General features: G+C 49.0%; 3 protein-coding genes across 3 annotated transcripts; 1 reads left to right on the forward strand and 2 right to left on the reverse strand.

Moving 5' to 3' along the window:
* Positions 1 to 3: 3 nt before the first annotated feature.
* Positions 4 to 2,589, forward strand: DEU56DRAFT_50576 (uncharacterized protein). The gene is made up of 11 exons (XM_041346560.1): positions 4 to 578; positions 631 to 726; positions 781 to 790; positions 844 to 908; positions 969 to 1,252; positions 1,304 to 1,343; positions 1,400 to 1,531; positions 1,584 to 1,629; positions 1,681 to 1,803; positions 1,863 to 2,035; positions 2,085 to 2,589. The coding sequence occupies exons 1-11, from the start codon at positions 228 to 230 to the stop codon at positions 2,325 to 2,327; spliced, it is 1,563 nt and encodes a 520-aa protein (XP_041203590.1). The 5' UTR covers positions 4 to 227; the 3' UTR covers positions 2,328 to 2,589.
* Positions 2,590 to 12,390: 9,801 nt separating this feature from the next.
* DEU56DRAFT_50645 (uncharacterized protein) lies at positions 12,391 to 12,854 on the reverse strand. Its single transcript, XM_041346564.1, has one exon. The coding sequence runs from the start codon at positions 12,744 to 12,746 to the stop codon at positions 12,492 to 12,494; it is 255 nt and encodes an 84-aa protein (XP_041203591.1). The 5' UTR covers positions 12,747 to 12,854; the 3' UTR covers positions 12,391 to 12,491.
* Positions 12,855 to 15,342: 2,488 nt separating this feature from the next.
* On the reverse strand, positions 15,343 to 17,783 carry DEU56DRAFT_829817 (uncharacterized protein). Its single transcript, XM_041354495.1, has 7 exons — positions 17,085 to 17,783; positions 16,553 to 17,019; positions 16,302 to 16,497; positions 16,073 to 16,216; positions 15,902 to 16,005; positions 15,671 to 15,831; positions 15,343 to 15,615 (listed from the first exon to the last, which is right to left on the reverse strand). The coding sequence occupies exons 1-6, from the start codon at positions 17,761 to 17,763 to the stop codon at positions 15,736 to 15,738; spliced, it is 1,686 nt and encodes a 561-aa protein (XP_041203592.1). The 5' UTR covers positions 17,764 to 17,783; the 3' UTR covers positions 15,343 to 15,615; positions 15,671 to 15,735.
* Between the last annotated feature and the right edge of the window lie 3,573 nt (positions 17,784 to 21,356).

A 21,356-nucleotide genomic window follows, 5' to 3' on the forward strand; every position in this document is an offset into this window, starting at 1 on the left:
AACAAACTTCTAGTACATCACACAGCGTCAAATTGTGCCCTGTGTTGATGGACTATTATTGTGCTTGCGCTCCTTCAAGAATCACGGAAATTTCCGTTGAACTTCATGGCGCAGCTGATATCGATGGATTGGGCGCCAATGCCTAATGCCTGGAAGTTATGGTATAAAGTGGTATAAAGACGATCCCCCAGGAATGTAACTCCAGTTTAACAATCCGATATTCCACGATGCGTAGCTCCACTCCAACTCAGTTTCAGTCTTCGAGGACAACAATTTCGAGTAGCACACACTCTAACTCCGCCGCTTTCGGCACTTCGATGCCAGAAGCTCGTTTGGCGTCCTATCAGCAACGTCCGTCATACCAAGCCCCAAGACCAGCACAGTACGAGACCTCCCAGTACACGAAGCCAGTGCATGAATATGGACGATCTCCCGCAAGCTCGTACCCGCCTCCATTGCCAGCATTCGGCAATGATTCAACAACCGCCCCCACCAGGCACAAGAGCAGCTGGCTTGACGAAGCTAGGGAAAGCACCGCTAATTTTAAGAAGCATGGCTCGCCTGTACCGCTTGTGTGGGTAAGAGTGACGTCGATTAAGACTGTTATAATGGTCGTTAATGGTCCGAAAGGTCTTAATAGAGGATAAATCCATTCCGCCGAACGCTGTCCCTTTTGGCGAAGACCGCAATGGACAAACGACCTTCATTGCACGTGCTTATTTGGAGGTAAGGTTTACTACCATGGAATCCTGGTCAAAGACGCTCACGTCCAGTTGATAGGGAGGTCTCCGTAAGTGCTATTAACATAACGTGTGACCACTCCACATAAACGAGACTGTTCAGATCTCGGAAAGGTTGGCCACCACACCTCAGGTGCCTTGATCAGCTACGTTGGCAAGGAGCACTTGGTATGTGGTCCTCTGATTTTCGCGCTCTTCTACTTTGGTTTTGACGGACTTCATGCATAGATTGAAAAATACGAGGTTCTGGTATGCGCGTCTCAGCTTCGCTGGGGTCTGGCATCCCAGGATGCGACTGGAAGTTTGGTTCCGGGTACTGTCGTCCTGGCTCGTCAGCAGCAAGGGAGACAGGAGATCAGGCGCACCGCAAGCACTCTGTGGTCGCGTGAGAGTCGGGAGACTAGGGAGACTCGAGAAACCACATCGGTCCTCCAGACTACTCTCCACGTAGACGACATACCTCGCTTTATTCCCCCTCTTGTGATACAAGAGGAAGAACTGCGACGCGTGGCGTGCGTGTTCACTGCTCTTTATCTCTAAAATTCTGACTTTGTGTGTGATAGTGAGTACAAGACCGTTATTCTGATCGATGATTCCATCTCAGTAAGGATGGCATCTTCAAGAACTTAATCCCTGACGTTTATGCTCTTTGTACCTAGATGACCGAAGGTGATTCTTGGAGCCAAGTGCGGGAGGCTCTAGCTGGCATCGTCGACCTTGCCATACAATATGGATCTAAAGGGCTTGATCTCCACTTCATGCACCAACATCAGTTTGCCGAAAATATGAGGGTATGGGAACTCGTTCGCAGGTCCTATTTGTATAACTCACGGTCTCAATCAGTCCCGGTTCGAAGTCCAGAAACTTTTTGACCAGCTCAGTCCCAATGGTATGCATCGCATTTCTCGAACTTCATCACTTGATTACATTGTCCATTCAGGCGAGGACACTCCGACGGGAGCGAGACTCGAACAGCTCATTGAGATGTACTTGCCACTCATCGAGCATCCGAGCTCGACTCACGAACCGATTTCTATCATTGTCATTACTGATGGAGCTGCTAGTAAGGTGATAGTTCCATACCGTGCTCACATATCTGACAATACGCGGGCATCACTGTAGCTGACGGTGAAGAATTATTGCGATCCATCATCGAGGCCGCCAGTCGCCTTGACAGGCAGCAGGTTCCTCTCGATAAATTCGGTATCCAATTCGTCCAAATCGGCACAGACCAAGAAGCTGCAAGGGCGCTCCAAGTGTTGGATGACGAGCTGTCTGACCGTTACAAAATTCGGGTGCGTGTCGTTCGTGGTTTCTTACACACTTTCACTCATGATTCTCCAGGACATCGTCGACGCCACTCCCTTTGACCCTGCTAATGGCGCGTTCAACACGGATTACATGATCAAGATCCTCATTGGAAGTCTGCACAAAGAACTAGACAATGGGACCGCTGAACTCCTCTCACCAGAGAGGAAACCCCAAATGATGGTGATGCCTGCATTTGACAGACACCCATCTCCTGTTCCGAGGTCTGCCTCTCCGCATATGCCTACTAGTGGCCTACGCGCGCGAGGAGGGTATTGAAGGGGAGGATGGGACAAATATGCACGGTTTATGATATATTCCAAGCCACAATTCCATTACGCTGTGTACAACTTCTCAATAGGCTGCGAACTTGATTTGGTATCTGTTAAAGTCCATTGGTCGAAATTGAAATATTGCCTCATGTCAGTGAAATGCCAGGCTAGGAGCGATGCTCGTCATGTATGTAGAAATGCAACAAAGGCTAGGAGAGATCATTGTCTATCAAGGCTGCAGACAATGGGCCGATTGAAGTTGTGAACCGAGACTTCGTGGGATATTACCTCACGAGGCTTGGGCGCTTCAGCTGCACAGCCTAGTATGCTGCATATAAGCTGTGAACACGATGATACAACATATCACCCGTACCTGCAGGGAGCAGTGAACTCAACTCTGACCTTGACCGAAACGCCCATTGTCCCCTAGTACTATCCACCTGTCACTGTTATCCTCGGTAAGTGATAAATTTGGAATATGTTAGATGAAAGCTGAGATGGTGCTGCACTCGGTAGTAGGAATTTTGGAGCATGTCTTCACCCACCACTAAAACGAAAAACATATCAGCAATAACGCCTCGCCAAAAATTTGAAGGACACACCCATGTGGTCCGGGGCGTCGTACACTTGCCTGACGGACAGCGGATAATTACTTGTTCAGAAGATGGCTCACTGCGGGTATGGAATTTCGAGAGCGGGAAACAAATAGGAGAAGACTGGAGGGACGGAGACAGTGAAGTGTACAGTATAATGTTGTCCCCAGATGGGAAGAAAGTGATTAGCGGGAGTAGGGACGGTGGAGTGAGGTTGTGGGACATCGAGACAGGCAAGGTCATCGCGAAATGGATGGGACACACAAAGGAAGTGGGGTCTCTCGATTGGAGTCAAGATGGTCAGCGAGTAGTGAGCGGATCTATTGATGGGACTGTAAGGCAGTGGGATGTGGAGAGCGGAGAGACGATCCTGGCACCCGGGCCAATCAGGACAGGGCATTTTGCAGTGATCGCAGCCATCTATTCGCCAGACACGACCATGATTGCGACTGGTGGAGATGATAGGCCAGATGTTGAAGATATTAACGAGTCCTCAATTAAAATCTGGGATGCCAAGACAGGCGAACTTGTCGAAACTCTCAAAGGACACAGAGATCGGGTTGTGTGCCTGGCTTGGACCGTGGATGGGAAAACGCTCATCTCTGGGTCAATGGATAACTCGATTCGGACATGGAATACAAAAACATGGATGCAGACCGCAGTTCTGCATGAGCACACTTCCCTTGTCTTGAGCATTGCAATATCCCCGAATGGCCACATCCTCGCAAGCGCATCATACGACGATACAGCACAATTGTGGAACCTCGACCACGGCCAGCCCATCAGTTCTCCACTCCAACATGCGGATGGAGTTTTCTGCGTCTCATTTTCCGTGGATGGTATTGAGAGACGAGAACTAGAGTACGAGGCTCAGTCACGGTTAAAGAGACTAGCATTCAGCGTAGTACTACGAACCTAGAGTACGAGGCTAATGTATATAGTGAGTATAATGGAATAAGAATGAGGAAAAATATGATACACACCTCAGTCACGGTTAAAGAGACTGAGGTGCGTTGGCGCTGGTTCGTAGTCTTATATAGAGTTAGAATAAAGTTAGAATACGGTTGAAAACGGGAAGAGAAAATGAGTAAGGTACTGTTACTGTCTTGCATTCATATATGTCAGGACGTCGTGACGTCCTGTGTGCCCTGGTGGTCAGGCGCACTCTCAACAGATGGAAAACTACTAGCAACTGGCTGTGATGATAACGACGCGTACACATGGGATGTTGCTACCATTGTCAAAGAAGCTGGCCCCGACGACATTCTGTCACCAAAGGTGAGTTGTCAGGCATATCTCCATACATTTCATTCTCACACCTGAACGCGCTCTGCCAGGCCGACAAGTCAACACTCCGCGTATGTGACGCTTTCGTAAAATATCTCACTGCATTCAAACATGTACACTATAGGTTAATGCTACACGACATCCGACTCAACGACGTCAGCCTGCCCATCGGGTACCCCAAGGTTTTTTCGATGACACACGACAACACTCTCGGGTATGTCCTTACTATCACTTCGACATTTTTTCCTGACTTGGTGTGCTCAGTTCTCTCCGAGAAGCCGCCTCCACTCCTCAGCACCCCAAGGAAGCACACTTCTTGGCCGCTTATTCAACCGCAGTCCCTCCGATATACCGTCCTCTCCTCTCGATTGGTCACAACACCTTTTTAAACGGCGCGGACGAAATAGTGAAAACATCGAATTCCACGGGCGCGGCCCAGCAGTTGTTGAGGTCCCGTACGCACAGGGAAAACGTGTATGTCGTCTCTCCTTCTCAGACATTTGACTCAACTTGACATTATGTAGAGGAATGCTTGTGCGAGGGAAAAACGCAAAAAGAAACCATTACGCACTACTCTGGGCAGCTCACGGCCTCCAAAACCCAACACCACACAATCCAGTGGTGCGACTCAGACCCAGCCATCTTCGCAACTACAGCCACCTGTTTCCAATTCGTCTACCACACCTGCTATTGGTGATACCACCGCAGCTACAACCTCGACGCCCACGCGCCCTGATGTAATGCTCAGACAGGCTGGACACTGGACTCGCCTCTGGCTCTTTATCTGTTGTACGTCTCCCGAGTATATCGATGGTCATCATTAATCTACGATTTCCTCATCCTTCACGAGTCCCGCGTCTCATGTTCCTTTATCAGATTTTCTGCTTGTAGTTGATGTGCTCTGCCCGTGTTACTCACTCCGTTATATTTCAAACTCCTTTTGTTTATACCACGCGCCACGTCGTCTCCGTCTGCATTAGTGCATGTGTATGTATGTAGCACTTGAGCTTTGTGTATTATAATGTTGGGTTCATTGCTCCTGCTGTACACCCTCACTCACGCAAGCAGATACAGTGCACAAGTGACGAAGCAGATTATGACGATGGACAGATGTCGATGTCGACTGGACTTGGAACTGATTGTATTGAACAGATCAACCCTGGGGTCTACAGCCACGGCCAAGCGGCAGAAGTGGTTATTCCGCTGTTTCTACGGGTTCCGCTAGCAGAATTGCCCTTCAAAATTGCTTTTACTCACATCATTACCTACTACCTTCCTCCTACTTTCAGACTCCCGGGGCACTTCCTGCCACCTCGCAAGTGAGGTTTCGCATTTCGCTCATCGTGCCTACTTTGCTTGCAGGTGCGTTGACTGCTATGAAAGTCGCATACGGGAAGACTACGCTCACGTCTGCGACTGATCCAGAAGTCGTTGGAATTCGTCAACTCGTTGGAATGGTTGGTCCAATCCTTCGACATGGTGCTCACATGGTGCACTTGATCCCTTTGCTTGAAAATTCTTCCTTTGTATACCTGAACGATCCATGAGGAACAAGAAAACTCACATCGGGCAGCCAAACGAGCAAATGGTATGCACTGCTTTTCTATCATCACTTCATATCTAAGTGGTCCCACAGGAAAGTAAATACCAATGTAGACATCGGTCCTTCATTCTAGAAATGTGCTAGAAAATAGCGGTCTCTATTGTTTGACAGAGACCTGAGAAGCGGCATTTTGTGCTGGAGCCTTTTTTAGCTGGATCTAATACGAGGATTTGTTTTGTCGTTCTCTGAAGATGTGGGTTTGAAATCAGGTGAAAGCCTTCTGCTGCAATATGCACGATGCTCATGGCAGCTGTATATTTACCTGAGGAGCAAAGTGAAAGTTCAGACTGAGCTCGATGCAGTCATAGGAAAGAATAAAGGTAAGTAAATTGATTTCTAATGACACGCGGCGCTGGATCGACGACCAAGGTAGCCTGAGAGACAATTTAAAATTCTTTGTCTGCGGGTTAGGTCTGTGGTAAGCACGGACCTTTATCTATTCAATCTTCGAACGAACGGTCCTTCTAATGTATGTGCCGGTCAACATATCGCGAAAAGGTAGAGATATTTTAAACGCATGCGGTCTTACCAACTCACACTGGTTGTTACGTTCTTGACCGCCTCCCTCATTCTGTGGGCCTTCTGGCTCACTCTGAATCTGCAAAGCCATTAAATAACATCGGGAGCAATTCCGAATGTCAATATTGTACGCAATCGAGTTTGAGACCAGGATTCTGGACACTGAGTTCAGGTGGGTGTTGTAGAATTGTCCTGAGGCTGCATGATAAGATTTATGCCTGGAATGGGTCAGAAAGAACATGAAGAACTAGTTTCGGAATGAATGACCACGATCCCTCCAGGACTCGCAGAATGTTGTAATTTTACCACTTCCGTCAGCGAATTTGATGCTGGGGTAAGCCCTGAATCGTACAATGGCAAGGCGTACAACAATCACAGGTGGGACTGACGTACATCTCTGATCGTGAAAGTTCAGCTGTCGGAGGCACGTTGCAGTGGTAAGATGGGCGATGCTGCATAACAAATCTCTGGTAAGGATTACATGATATTCATACAAATCATCTGCAGGAGAAACAGCAATTATTAGAACCCACTATCATAGAGGAGCTTAACCCCGGCAGGATGATGCAATTAGGATGCCAGAGCTGCATCTGAGTCTGCACAGCAACAATTCGATTGGAAAGCTGCCTAACAGGCGGCCACCGGGTATGGGTGAATGATAAAGTCAGAAGAAGTTACTGCAAGATGAATAATGTAGACAAAGTGGGTGGTGACCGAGTTGCAAAGGGTCCAATGAAGACAGAAACTGGAGCAGCGTTCATGTCGTATGTATATTGAATGTGTCACGAGACAGATGATTCTCGGGCGCTTCAGCTGCACAGCTTATGGTGTACATCTAACATAAGTAAGGACCAGGTGTTTGATCCTGCGGAACCCAGCTTATGTATGGTGTACATAATCTGTGAACACGAGGATACAGCATGTCAGACGTACCAGGAAGCAGTAAAACCAACGCTGTCTTGACGGAAACGCCCATCGTGCCCTGGTGTCTGCCCGTCGCGTCATAAGTAATGAATTTTATATATCTTAGATGAAAGCTGACATGGTGCTGCACTCGGTAGTAGGAATTTTGGAGCATGCCTTTGCCCACCACTAAACCGAAAAACATATCAGCAATCAAGCCTCGCCAGGAATTTGAAGGACACACCGGACGGGTCCGGGGCATCATACACCTGCTTGACGGACAGCGAATCATAACTTGTTCAGATGATAGCTCGCTGCGGGTATGGAACTTGGAGAGCGGAAAACAGATAGGGGAAGACTGGCGGGACGGAGACAGCGGAGTGATCAGTATAACGTTGTCCCCAGATGGGAGGAAAGTGATTAGCGGGAGTAGGGACAGTGGAGTGAGGGTGTGGGACATCGACACAGGCAAGGTCATCGCGAAATGGACGGGTCACAGAGATGATGTGACGTCTGTCTGTTGGAGTCGAGATGGTCAGCGAGTAGTGAGCGGATCATTGGATGGGACTGCGAGGCAGTGGGATGTGAAGAGCGGAGAGACAATCCTGGCACCCGGGCCAATCAAGACAGGGCATTTCGCAGTGTACGCAGTCGTCTATTCGCCAGACACTACCATGATTGCGACTGGTGGACGTGAAAGGCCCTGGACTGAAGATAACCGCGAGTCCTCAATTAAAATCTGGGATGCGAAGACAGGCGAACTTGCTGCAACTCTCAAAGGACATAGAGATAATACCGTGTGGTGCCTGGCTTGGACCGCGGACGGTAAAACGCTCATCTCCGGGTCTTTTGATTTCTCAATTCGGACATGGAATACAAAAACATGGATGCAGACCGCAGTTCTGGATGGGCACACTTCTCTTGTCTGTGGCATTGCAATATCCCCGAATGGCCGCATCCTCGCAAGCGCGTCATACGACGATACAGCACGATTGTGGAACCTCGACAACGGCCAGCCCATCAGTTCTCCACTCCAACATGCGGATGGAGTTTTCTGCGTCTCATTTTCCGCGGATGGAAAACTACTAGCAACTGGCTGCGATGATAACGACGCGTACACATGGGATGTTGCTACCATTGTTAGAGAAGCTGGTCTCGACGAACTTCTGTTGGATCCACAGGTGAGTCAACATACCTCATTTTATTTCATTCTCACACCTGAACGCGCTCTGCCAGGCCAACAAGTCGGCACTCCGTGTATGTGACACTTTCGTAAAATATCTCACTGCATTCAAACATGTACACTATAGGTTAATGCTACACGACATCCGACCCAACGACGTCAGCCTGCCCATCGGGTACCCCAAGGTTTTTTCGATGACACACGACAACACTCTCAGGTACGTCCTTGCTATCACTTCGACGTTTTTTCCTGACTTGGTGTGCTCAGTTCTCTCCGAGAAGCCGCCTCCACTCCTCAGCACCCCAAGGAAGCACACTTCTTGGCCGCTTATTCAACCGCAGTCCCTCCGATATACCGTCCTCTCCTCTCGATTGGTCACAACACCTTTTTAAACGGCGCGGACGAAATAGTGAAAACATCGAATTCCACGGGCGCGGCCCAGCAGTTGTTGAGGTCCCGTACGCACAGGGAAAACGTGTATGTCGTCTCTCCTTCTCAGACATTTGACTCAACTTGACATTATGTAGAGGAATGCTTGTGCGAGGGAAAAACGCAAAAAGAAACCATTACGCACTACCCTGGGCAGCTCACGGCCTCCCAAGCCCAATGCCACACAATCCAGTGGTGCGACTCGGACCCAGTCATCATCTTCGCAACCACAGCCACCTGTTTCCAATTCGTCTACCACACCTGCTGTCGGTGGTACCACCGCAGCTTCAACGTCAACTTTCTCGCGCCCTCACGCAACGATAAGACACGCTGGACTCTGGACTCGCTTCTGGCTCTTCATTGGTTGTTTGTCTCCTGAATACACAGATGGTCGCCATTAATCTACGATTTCATCGTCCCCTACGATGATTTCTCGCGTGCCTCTGCCCGAATACACGCCTTTCTACTATGTTTCGGACCGTTCTTTTTTTATACCACTCACCTCCTCACCTCCGTCTGCAACATACAATACACTGAGGCTACGTGTTTCGTATTTCTGGGCTCGTCGATCCGACTTACCATATACTATATATACACCAACGCATCAATTGTAAGGAATCCTTTACGCACCGACCCAACTTCAAAACAAGACGCTCGAACTCACCATTCAGCGCAACCACGTGACTCACGGATGCGAAGAGCGCAACTCTTCGCATCCGAATACGTGGTATCGGCATGTCAAACGTACTCTCTGACTTGACCTTCACGCCCATTGTCCCCTACTATCCACCCGTCGCTGTTGCCATCGGTAAGTGATGAATGTGTAATATGTTACATGAAAGCTGAGATGGTGCTGCACTCGGTAGTAGGAATTTTGGAGCATGTCTTCACCCACCACTAAAATGATATCAGCAATAACACCTCGCCAGAAATTTGAAGGACACTCCGGTTTGGTCCGGGGCGTCGTACACCTGCCTGACGGACAGCGGATCTTGACTTGTTCAGAAGAGGGCTCGCTGCGGGTATGGAATTTGGAGAGCGGGAAACAAATAGGAGAAGACTGGCGGGACGGAGACAGTGCAGTGATCAGTATCATGTTATCCCCAGATGGGAAGAAAGTGATTAGCGGGAGTAGGGATGGTGGAGTGAGGTTGTGGGATATCGAGACAGGCAAAGTCATCGCAAAATGGACGGGACACACAAAGGCAGTGGGGTCTCTCTATTGGAGTCGAGATGGTCAGCGAGTGTTGAGCGGATCTGAGGATGGGACTGTAAGGCAGTGGGATGTGGAGAGCGGAGAGACAATCCTGGCACCCGGGCCAATCAAGACAGGACATGCAGCAGTGTACGCAGCCATCTATTCGCCAGACACCACCATGATTGCGACTGGTGGACGTGATACGCCCTTGACTGAACGTAATCAAGAGTCCTCAATTAAAATATGGGAAGCGAAGACAGGCGAACTTGTCGCAACTCTCAAAGGACACACAAGTTGGATGTCGTGCCTGGCTTGGACCCCGGACGGTAAAACGCTCATCTCCGGGTCTTTTGATTTCTCAATTCGGACATGGAATACAAAATCATGGAAGTTGATTGCAGTTCTGAATGAGCACACTTCTCTTGTCAACGGGATTGCAATATCCCCGAATGGCCGCATCCTCGCAAGCGCATCATACGACAAGACAGCGCGATTGTGGAACCTCGACCACGGCCAGCCTATCAGTTCTCCACTCCAACATGCACATGAAGTTGGCTGCATCTCATTTTCCGCGGATGGAAAATTACTGGCAACTGGCTCTTCGGATAATATCGTGTACACATGGGATATTGCTACCATTGTCAGAGAAGCTGGTCTCGACGAACTTCTGTTGGATCCACAGGTGAGTCAACATACCTAATTTTATTTCATTCTCACAACTGAACGCGCTCTGCCAGGCCAACAAGTCGGCACTCCGTGTACGTGACACCTTCATAAACAGATTTCATTCCATTCAAACATATATACTCTAGGAAAATGCTACACGACATCCGGCCCAACGACGTCAGCCTACCCATCGGGTACCCCCAGGCTTTTTCAATGCCCCACCAGATCATTCTCGTGTACGTTCTTAGTATCACTTCGAATTTTATCCTGACTTCCGTAGTCCCAGTTCTCTCCACGAAGCCGTCTCCACTCCTCAGCACCCCAAGGAAGCACACTTCTTGGCCGCTTATTCAACCGCAGCCCCTCCGATCCCCATGATACATCACTGTCCTCTCCTCTCGACTGGGCTCAACACCTTTTGAAAACACGTAGACAAAACGGTGGAGAAATCGAATTACATGGGCGCAACCCAGCAGTTCTTGAGGTCCCGCATGCACCGGGACAACGTGTATGTTTTTCTCCTTCTCAGATGTTCTAGTTGACCTGAAATCATGCAGAGGAATGCTTCAGCGGGAGCGAAACGGAAAACGAAATCATTACACACTACTCTAGGCAGCTCCCGTCCTCCAAAGCCCAATGTCATACAATCCAGCGGTGCGACTCAGACCCAGCCATCTTCGCGACCACAGCCACCTGTTTCTAATTCGTCTACCACACCTGATACCACCGCAGCTACAAATTCCACTTCCTCACGCCCTGACGCGACAATAAGACAGGCTGGGTGCTGGACTCGCTTCTGGCTCTTCGTTGGTTGTCTGTCTCCTGAATACACAGATGGTCGTCATTAGTTTGTCATTTTCTCGTCCCTTACGAGTCTCATGCCTTTACGTGCTCTATGTACTCGTGCTACTCACTTTGCTTGTTTTGAACCTTCCTGTTTTGATACCGCATGGCTCATCATCTCTGTCTGCAGCGGCTCGCATATATATGCAAGATTTGAGCTAATGGCGTGTGTTCTCCTGGCAGTCGAATGCTTGACTTCTTGTAAGGTGTTGGCCTAGCAAAGCTCAACCTACCATCACGACACGCATGGTCCGGCTGTGTTCTCACTTCCTCCACTCATCGCAGGAATACTTTGGAACGCATCCGCTCCTCCACACGACTGGTGGCTTTTCAATCGGTAACTGAGGCGATTCTCGCATATTTTGACGGCTTCCCCTTCTCTGTTGACCGACAGGTCAGGACTGGTCCTGTAGAATATTGCAATCACAACGATTTGACTTGCACTCCCGCCTTGTGAGTTTTGTCATTCGATGACGGGCGTCAGCGCATCCAAAACAAATCGTTGACTAAATGATTACTGGAAAGTGCGTGATCCGAGAACATTCATGTGTTGCGGTATTCGAAGGTAAGGCTTCCAGATTACGAGAATTCTATGATGAACGTGAAACAAGGGCCCTCCCTTTGCAATGCACCCTCAACGAAGAATACTACACACCATCCAAGATCAAAGACCTTGTTAGATATGGCATCAACCCCTTCGAGAGCAACAAAGTTCTCCGGAAAGCAGCATTAGCACCAATGTAGGTGCTCATTTTCCGCGTCCAACGAGTCAACCCAACCCCGTTGCCCGAGCTCCATAGCTATTCAAGGCGCATGGACACCTGGTATGATCTCCGGCGTAAAATGGAACACCTCTGAACAGGAATTCAAGGATACGGTGCGTTTTTATTTCATCATCTGTGGGGTGCTGGGTATTACCACTGTTCATACCCACTCCTCGAAAACTGTTACTGTAAGCAGAAGACGAAGACGAATGAGAGGGGTCTGAATGCTAATAGCTCCAATACAAATGTCTGACCAGTAAGCAAACAAACACAGTGAGCTAGTACGAGGGAATGTTCCAGAGCTGAATAGATAACGGGCGCTAGCATATAGGCAATGCAACTCACAGGAATAGTACCATTCATCAGCAGCAGACATCGAGGATGCATGAGAATGCTTCGCAGCGAACAGCTTCGGGTCTTATCTAACCAGCTAATCATGGACCGAGGCTCCACAAGATGCAACCCGGTTGGACACTGACAAATGAGACTTGGGCGCTTTTGCAGCACAGCCTATGCTGTATATAAGCTGTGAACACGAGGATACAGCATGTCAGACGTACCAGGAAGCAGTGAACTCAACTCTGACCTTGACCGAAACGCCCATTGTCCCCTACTATCCACCCGTCGCTGTTATCCTCGGTAAGTGATAAATTTGGAATATGTTAGATGAAAGCTGAGATAGTGCTGCACTCGGTAGTAGGAATTTTGGAGGATGTCTTCGCCCACCACTAAAACGAAAAACATATCAGCAATAACGCCTCGCCAAAAATTTGAAGGACACACCTATTTGGTCCGGGGCGTCGTACACCTGCCTGGCGGACAGCGGATCATGACTTGTTCACAAGATGGCTCGCTGCGGGTATGGAACCTGGAGAGCGGGGAACAGATAGGAGAAGACTGGCGGGACGGAGACAGTGCAGTAATCAGTATAACGTTATCCCCAGATGGGAAGAAAGTAATTAGCGGGAGTATGAATGGTGGAGTGAGGTTGTGGGACATCGAGACAGGCAAGGTCATCGCAAAATGGACGGGACACACAAAGGAAGTGTGGTCTGTCTGTTGGAGTCGAGATGGTCAGCGAGTATTGAGCGGATCTTTTGATGGGACTGTAAGGCAGTGGGATGTGGAGAGCGGAGAGACGATCCTGGCACCCGGGCCAATCAAGACAGGACATACAGAAGTGTACGCAGCCATCTATTCGCCAGACACCACCATGATTGCGACTGGTGGAGATGATGAACCCTGGACTGAAGATAACCACGAGTCCTCAATTCAGATCTGGGATGCGAAGACAGGCGAGCTTGTCGCAACTCTCAAAGGACACACACATTGGGTGCGGTGCCTGGCTTGGACCGCGGATGGTAAAACGCTCATCTCCGGGTCATACGATTGCTTGATTCAGACATGGAATACAAAATCATGGAAGCAGATTGCAGCTCTGGATGAGCACACTCATGCTGTCTTTGGCATTGCAATATCCCCGAATGGCCGCATCCTCGCAAGCGCATCGTACGACAAGACAGCGCGATTGTGGAACCTCGACAACGGTCAATTGCAACCTATCAGTTCTCCACTCGAACATGCACATGAAGTTCTCTGCGTCTCGTTTTCCGCGGATGGAAAGCTACTAGCAATTGGCTCCTTCGATAACAACGCGTACACATGGGATATTGCTACCATTGTTAGAGAAGCTGGTCTCGACGAACTTCTGTTGGATTCAAAGGCGAGTCAACATACCTCATTTTATTTCATTCTCACATCTCAACGCGCTCTGCCAGGCCAACAAGTCGGCACTCCGTGTACGTGACACCTTCATAAACAGATTTCATTGCATTCAGACATATATACTCTAGGAAAATGCTACACGACATCCGACCCAACGACGTCAGCCTGCCCATCGGGTACCTCAAGGTTTTTTCGATGACCCACGGAAACATTCTCAGGTATGTCATTACTATGACTTCGATGTTTCTTCCTGACTTGGTGTGCTCAGTTCTCTCCACGAAGCCGCATCCACTCCTCAGCACCGGAAGGAAGTACATTCCTTGGCCGCTTATTCCACCGCAGCCCCTCCGATGCACGTGATACCTCACCGTCCTCTGTCGACTGGGCTCGACACCTTTTGAAATGGCGCGGACGAAATGGTGAGGGCACCGAATTTAACGGGCGCAGCCCAGCAGTTGTTGAGGTTCCGTATGCACAGGGAAAACGTGTATGTTTTTTCTCCTTCTCAGACGTTCGACTCGACCTGACACTATGCAGAGGAATGCTTCAGCGGGAGCGAAACGGAAAACAAAACCATCACACACTACTTCTGGCAGCTCGCGGCCTCCCAAGCCCAATGCCACGCAATCCAGTGCTGCGACTCAGACCCAACCATCTTCGCAAATACATGCAGCTGTCTCCGATTCGTCTACCACACCCGCCGCTGCTGCTACTTCCGCAGCCACCACGTCAGTGGCATTGCGCCCTGATGTAACAATAAGACAGGCTGGGCGCTGGACTCGCTTCTGGCTCCTTATCTGCTGTACATCCACCGAGTATACTGACGGTCATCATTAATCTATGATTTTCTCATCTTCACGTTGTCGTCGTCTCGAAGCACTCGGGACTTCCTGAAGGAAGCAAGCAGACAAATACAAATATTTCCATGTGTCAGTAGTCTAATAGCCAATACAACCAACAACCACACCAAACGTTCATTGATCGCGAAGCACTACGGGGTAGATGTGTCCCATGATTGAATTCACGATACACCTGTCCGCCAGAACCGGTGAGCGCCAATGATCAAACGCTAGTTAGTGCTGGCATACCGAAATTTAGGTTTGAGATAATAAGGTCGCCACGAGCGAGGCAGTGATGTCACTCCTGGCAGCGCGCTGTCGCCGATTTCCATGAAAAGATGCTTCAGAGCTCGAGGTCAGAAGTGCGAAAATCAAATACAGTGCTTTGCAAACAAACTTTGCACCCTCGTCCGTCGTACTCATTTATGGTTGACTCGCCGCGCTTCCAATACTCAGGAGAGTTCGTAGCTATTAGCTAGAACCAGAAGAAGACAAGAATCAAAATCAAATTGCAAATGATGGTATATGTACTCTATGAATTGGTAAATGGTGACTCGAGAGTCGGAGATTGCAAGGTAGCAAAGACGTGCGAGGGTGTCAGTCAATAAAGGTGAGTAGTGTTGGGAGAAAGCGGAGCGACGGAAGTGAAAAAGGGGTCCCGAATAATGCTGTATGGATCAGAAAGAGAACTCCAATGACTTTGGAAGTTCAACAGCACCATGCTTGCCAAAGGAGACCCTTTACTTCAGAGAACATTCACAATATGAAGGTAACCACAAGTGAAAGGTGCTCGCCAACCTTTAGTGAGGACTCGGGTAGACACGCCCGAAGGGAAACGTCATCCAATCGATGAGGCGTGACGCTCACAAATCAATTCGGAAGCTCATCACCTGTGGTAAATATGCAGCGCCTGCAAGGTCGAGGATATGGACGTCGTCAAAAACATCGTGACCGTTGAACTGTGCGGATGGATGTTAGCATTTGTAAAGACATCCTGGTTCGAAGGAACCAAGCAAACGAAGGACTCACCCCTCCGAAGACAAACAATCTGCTATCTGCAATGATCGTGGCATGGTATCCGCGCGCCGAAGGGGGTTTGCCTTTCACTGTTCGTGGTTCGTATTGCAAATTCACTGTGCCCAAGGCCGTCAGTTCATTTTGCATCAAAGTTTGAAACTTGTCCAGTAGGGGTGTACTCACCCAGGTTAAACAGAACAACATCATCCCTGTACGCCCCGCCGTCGTGCCCGCCCACGATGAAGAGGCAGCTTCCAACTTGAGTAGAGGTATGCGAAAGCCGCCGATGAGAGAGAGGGAGATTAAGACGGGTCCAAAGGAGAGTATCTGTCGGGAAAACAAGTTAAGCAATCATGACTGAAGGAAAGAAAAGACGCAGAACGGAGTTCAAAACATTAAATGAATTGCCCACCAAGTTGTAAACACCATACATCCGAAAAACATTCTCTCCCATCGCTCCCTCCGACCACAATCATTACATTCCCTACCAAATTGGCAGTGTGATATCCTCTTGGTGCGGGTGGCTCACCCTGCGTTTCGACGAGGGTCCAGCGAAGGCTACCGTTTGCGCTTGAGCCACCAAAAGAACCACCCCCGTATGAATATGACTGTTTAGAGACGCTTAGTACCATTATGACGGTAATTTTTTGCTAAAATACACACAGATTGTGAGGTGGGATCTAGCCGAGAAACATCGAGCGTCCATAAATCGTTGAGGGCTGTGAGGCCGTTTCCTCCTCCAAAGATGTAAATTTTGCCGTTATAGAGGACAGCGGTGTGGGCGCGACGCGGTGCTGGATGGAGAGGCATCTCTGGAGAATTCTGAGATTGTGACGCAGGGGTCTGTGATTGCGACACAGAAATCTGTGATTGCGATTCAGTGTTCTGTGATTGCGACTCAGAGTTCTGCGATTGTGATTCAGAATTCTGCGCCGGGGATTGGGAGTGAGGAAATAAGGGACAGAACCAGGAACGCGTGGTGGTGTCAAAAATATACGTGCTGTCATAGTATACTGGGCCTTGCCCCCCACCGAAGACCACAATTTTACGGTCGACGAGGGTAGCAGTATGAGCACGGCAGGGTGGTGGTACGTCACCGAGAGTGTCAGGATGTGACCAGTGCATTGTGTCTACAGCCCGCGACTCCATCAGCATCTCACAAATAAAATATGAATCAGAAAGACGGGTGGCTGACCAGTATCAAAACAGTACACATCCTTCCAACACCCTTTATCATCGCATCCTCCGAACAACCACGCAACATGGTCTACAAGCGTGACCGTATGAGCCCTGAACGCACGCATGGGGAGCATACCATGTACTGGAGCGCGTGACCAGTACAGCGCGGTTGCAGGTGCTGGGGGATCGTCGGAGTGCGGCAGACGTGGGGTAGTGCGGACGCGCGGTGGGATCTTTGGAGGGTATTTACCTTCCTTAGCAGATGGAGAGGAGGCACGCCGTTTAATGGAGGAGGTGATGGATTCAGCAGGAACTGCGGTGGAACTGTGGCGCAAAGAAGAAGGCTTCCGAGATGCGGAGATGCGAGGTGTACCAGGCAGTGTTGGTGTACTGGTGGGTGTAGAGCCCGCCGTTGAGGTATTCACCGCAGAGCCAGCAGTTGTAGATTGTCCACCGACGTTAAACGTGGACGTTGAAGCTGTCGCATGGTGGGTTGGGTGCATGTATGGTGAATGGGTATTGCCAGTGGTGCTGCCAGGTTGCAGCGCCAGTGAACGGGAATCGTCATGAAGGGAGAGCGAGCTCATGGTATCGTTGTCGTCGTCGTCCACTGGCGCGAAGAGAAGGGTCGACACCGCCGTTGAGTTTGTCACAGACAGATCTGGGTTGGTCTTTTGCCGTCCCCGCTGTGCCATGGCGATGTATACAAGTGATCAAAACGTGGGAATATTTTACTGCCAACTTTTATTAGCCTTTTATGCTTATACCACGTGTGTTCACCTTTGTACTAGCTGGCTTTGAGCGAGTTAGCCTGACAACTCACTCAACGCCAGCTAGTAGCTAGGTTATTACTTATATTACATAGGACGGTGTACCGACTGTGTGATGCAGTTTACTTTGCTGCTCCGATGGAAACAGTGTAGAGTTGTGACATCAGAAAACTTGAAAATCCAGGATGAACCACTGCCAGTGGTCCACGTTTATTTTCGCGAGGATCATCATTCAAACCAGTCCCCCCCTATTAAATATCCCTCGGTTCTTTTGTTGCATGTCAACAGATATCTTTGATCTTTGTTAGGCCAATTTGTTGATCACCGCTAGAATGAGAGAGTTATCCTGGTTTACAACCGTCATAAACAGATGATCCAAACCTCAGAGTATTGCTTCCATGAAATGCAGACATACGCATGGCCGAAAGTATGTCGACCCAAGTCTTGATTCTTCCGATGTCAGAAACAGACGTGGCTCTTGCTGGAGGTCCGATTCGCATACAATGCCCGGCAGCTTCATCACATCGCGAACGATAGGAGCAATACAACCATATTCCTCATTCACAACGACATCGCGAGGTACAACAGGACTTGCGTCGAGGGAGCAGTGCGGATGATTTCATTCGGACTATGTGGGGTGATATCAGTTCCATATGAAGTCGCCCGGACTGCTCCCACCAACGCAAATACTGTTATACCTAGCAATGCTGTTCCGACGAGGAATGCAGTTGTATACCATGTTGATCATTCACGTCGTGAAGCTGCCCAATATTGCATGTGATGGCAGGGTAAAACCCTGTTCGCCTGTTCCACCGCACTTCGTGGTGTTGTTTCCAGTCCTCATTGTGAGCTGTTAATATAATGGGGTATGTGAGATGAAGAGGAATGGATAATATGATGGTTGGCTTACTGGGCTGATGCTTCGTGTGGAGTGAGGGAATTGCTCACCACTACGCTGCATTTATATACTTGTTGCTCTTGTGGCGGCCTGCTTTCCTTCTGAGGTCGAAGACTTTCTAAATGCGCCATGGTAAGTAATACTCCTTAGGTGGTAGCCAAAGATGTGAAACAAGATCAAGTGGGTCCAACATTGGGACCTACAGGGACCCACTCTAACAGACAACAATCAACATATATTAAAAAGTGATACAATTGAAACGAAAAACAAGGACCGACGAAAGATAGAGCGGTGCCGGTATTCTTCCAATGGTGTTCCCTGAAAATTTGGTTGTATATGAGAGGCGAGTGTAGGCGACGCACACACACACTAACCAGTCAATATACGAAGAATGGTCAAGAGTCATGCTAAGATACTTACAATTTGTCACCGTATTTCTTTTGAGTACTCTGAATGTTGTACATCCAGAGCGAGGTAATTTTGGACCACATACACGCACTGGACCAGCGGTGACTTCCAATATCATGTTGGATGCAGTCAGTAATGACGTGAGACAGGTATGAAATTCATAGTCCTCGGACTGAATTGGTCATAGTGTACGAGCAAAAAAAATCGCATTTATAATTGCGTGACAGATGACACCAGTGGTGAACGGGGTACATGTGAAGGTACCGATGTACTAGCCAGGCCTAACACGGCCAAACCGAGATTCGGTGAGCATATGTATCCGCTCGTCCGAGGTCTTTTCGGTAGCTGATCGCACTTTACATCGAAGATCCTGAAATCTCTGAATCTGTTGCTGAGATGAAGGGTTCTACCGCTTCAATCAAACACACACATCAGCTCTCTAATTTCGTAGACAATAAAATGACCAACATTCCAACTCCAAGATCTTGCACCTTGCTTGAATTTGCGCCAGCTTGGGGTGAGGCGGACGCAATTTCGAGCTGCAATGCTGAGTGTGTGGGAAGAGGAGGAGGGAGCATCTAAGGCGAGGGATGAACGCCAGGGGATACGTCATGATTTTTTAAAAGGTCGGCGGTGCTTGTCTTCCCTTAAGAGGGATTGCTTGAGATCCAGATTCCTTGTCCATGCCGAGAGTGCGGATTCTCGCACAATTTCTTATCCCCAAGCAGATTGCACGTCATGGATTGACAGTCTTCCTAGGCAGACTATGAACGGAAGTCGTTCTGGCATGATAGCGATACACAGTACAAGGTACTGCGGCACTGGCGCATTCAACACCTGTAGTTGAATATATACAACTTTCGGCCAAGGCCGTCTAGCCACCGCGGTCGACTCCTTCTTCTAACGATATGGGGGGCATGTGCGTTCTCCGTTATTTAAGGACTCGGAGAAGAATGCCCTTGATTATCTGATACAATTATATATTCAACTGTATCATGATGAGTTAGTATGTGAAAAATATATTGACATCTAATAAAGTAAGTTTATATCTCTGGCAGTACCGTATTGCTGCATACTACTCACCAGTGCGAAGTCGAACCAAACATTCGGTCACTGTGCACTCGCAAGCGCTATCCTTGCAAGTCGAACGCCCGTGCGGCGTCAGTGGCTGCGCCAGCTCGTAGCATTATGTATCCGATGCCCGCCCGCGCACATAGTGTCGGGTGATCGGCGACGAGCGGTGTTGCTTCACTGAGTTGAATAATATTCAAGCAGTTTAATCATTGGTAGTCACTGCCAGCGACAACAAAGTGGGGGATGGTGATGAGTCAGCACCTTCTCAGGGCTGTGTTCAAAATCAAGCGGTAAACCGGGCTTACGGAAGCTTACGGCCTGATAACATCGACGTGCGTTTATTTCTGCACTCCTGTCCAACTGAGCGAAGGCGATAAGCCATTCTTACTTACCCAAATGGACCTACCATGATCTCCTATGAATCTGATACAGCTTTGACTGAAGTCAATCTAGGCGAAAATCTCATCAGCTCATCATGTAGGCAATGGGCATTCTTATGATCGGGCTTTATGCCTTTTTACTAACCGTCACTGCCCCGGAAGGGAAGGTATGTCTGCATCAGATTCTGTGTCGTCGACTGATGAAAAATGGACACATGAATATAGACTTAGCGAGCTGACAGCGGCTCTGCCATGAACGTGCTTCCACCATTGACAAACTGAGTAAAGTACCTCGGGATATTTTGATAGCTGAACTGTAAATAGCGAGGGTGCAAGACCACGAGGCATCACTTGAGCCCTATGCGCACCGAAGGTGCGGGAAAATTTTAATCTCATCTTTATCTCACTCATTTTTTCCTTCCAAGGCAAACCGAGTCTTACCAGGCCGTCTATCGGCAGCGCTTCAAGTAGCCTAAATCACTCAATTCCCTCATATTGGAGACGCACAACTGAACATCAGGTATCTCTTATCACGGGGGTAGAGTGGTACAAACCCGTTATCTTAGTTTCTTATTTCGACATGGTCACCCTCGCTGACTTTTCCGGTACAAACAGTCGGCGCTTGGATCAAACATCCCAACTGCGACCTACTTCGATCCCTGACTACAACGGTGTATTCTCACGGACTCGGATCAAAGCAACTGCAAAAGGTCAAGGGTCGTTCATGAAGATGTCCCTCCTCAAAATAACATGGCGCG

Source organism: Suillus clintonianus (genome assembly GCF_016758775.1).
Source record: "Suillus clintonianus strain FC179 chromosome Unknown DEU56scaffold_108, whole genome shotgun sequence".
In the NCBI taxonomy this organism is placed as follows: Eukaryota; Fungi; Basidiomycota; class Agaricomycetes; order Boletales; family Suillaceae; genus Suillus; species Suillus clintonianus.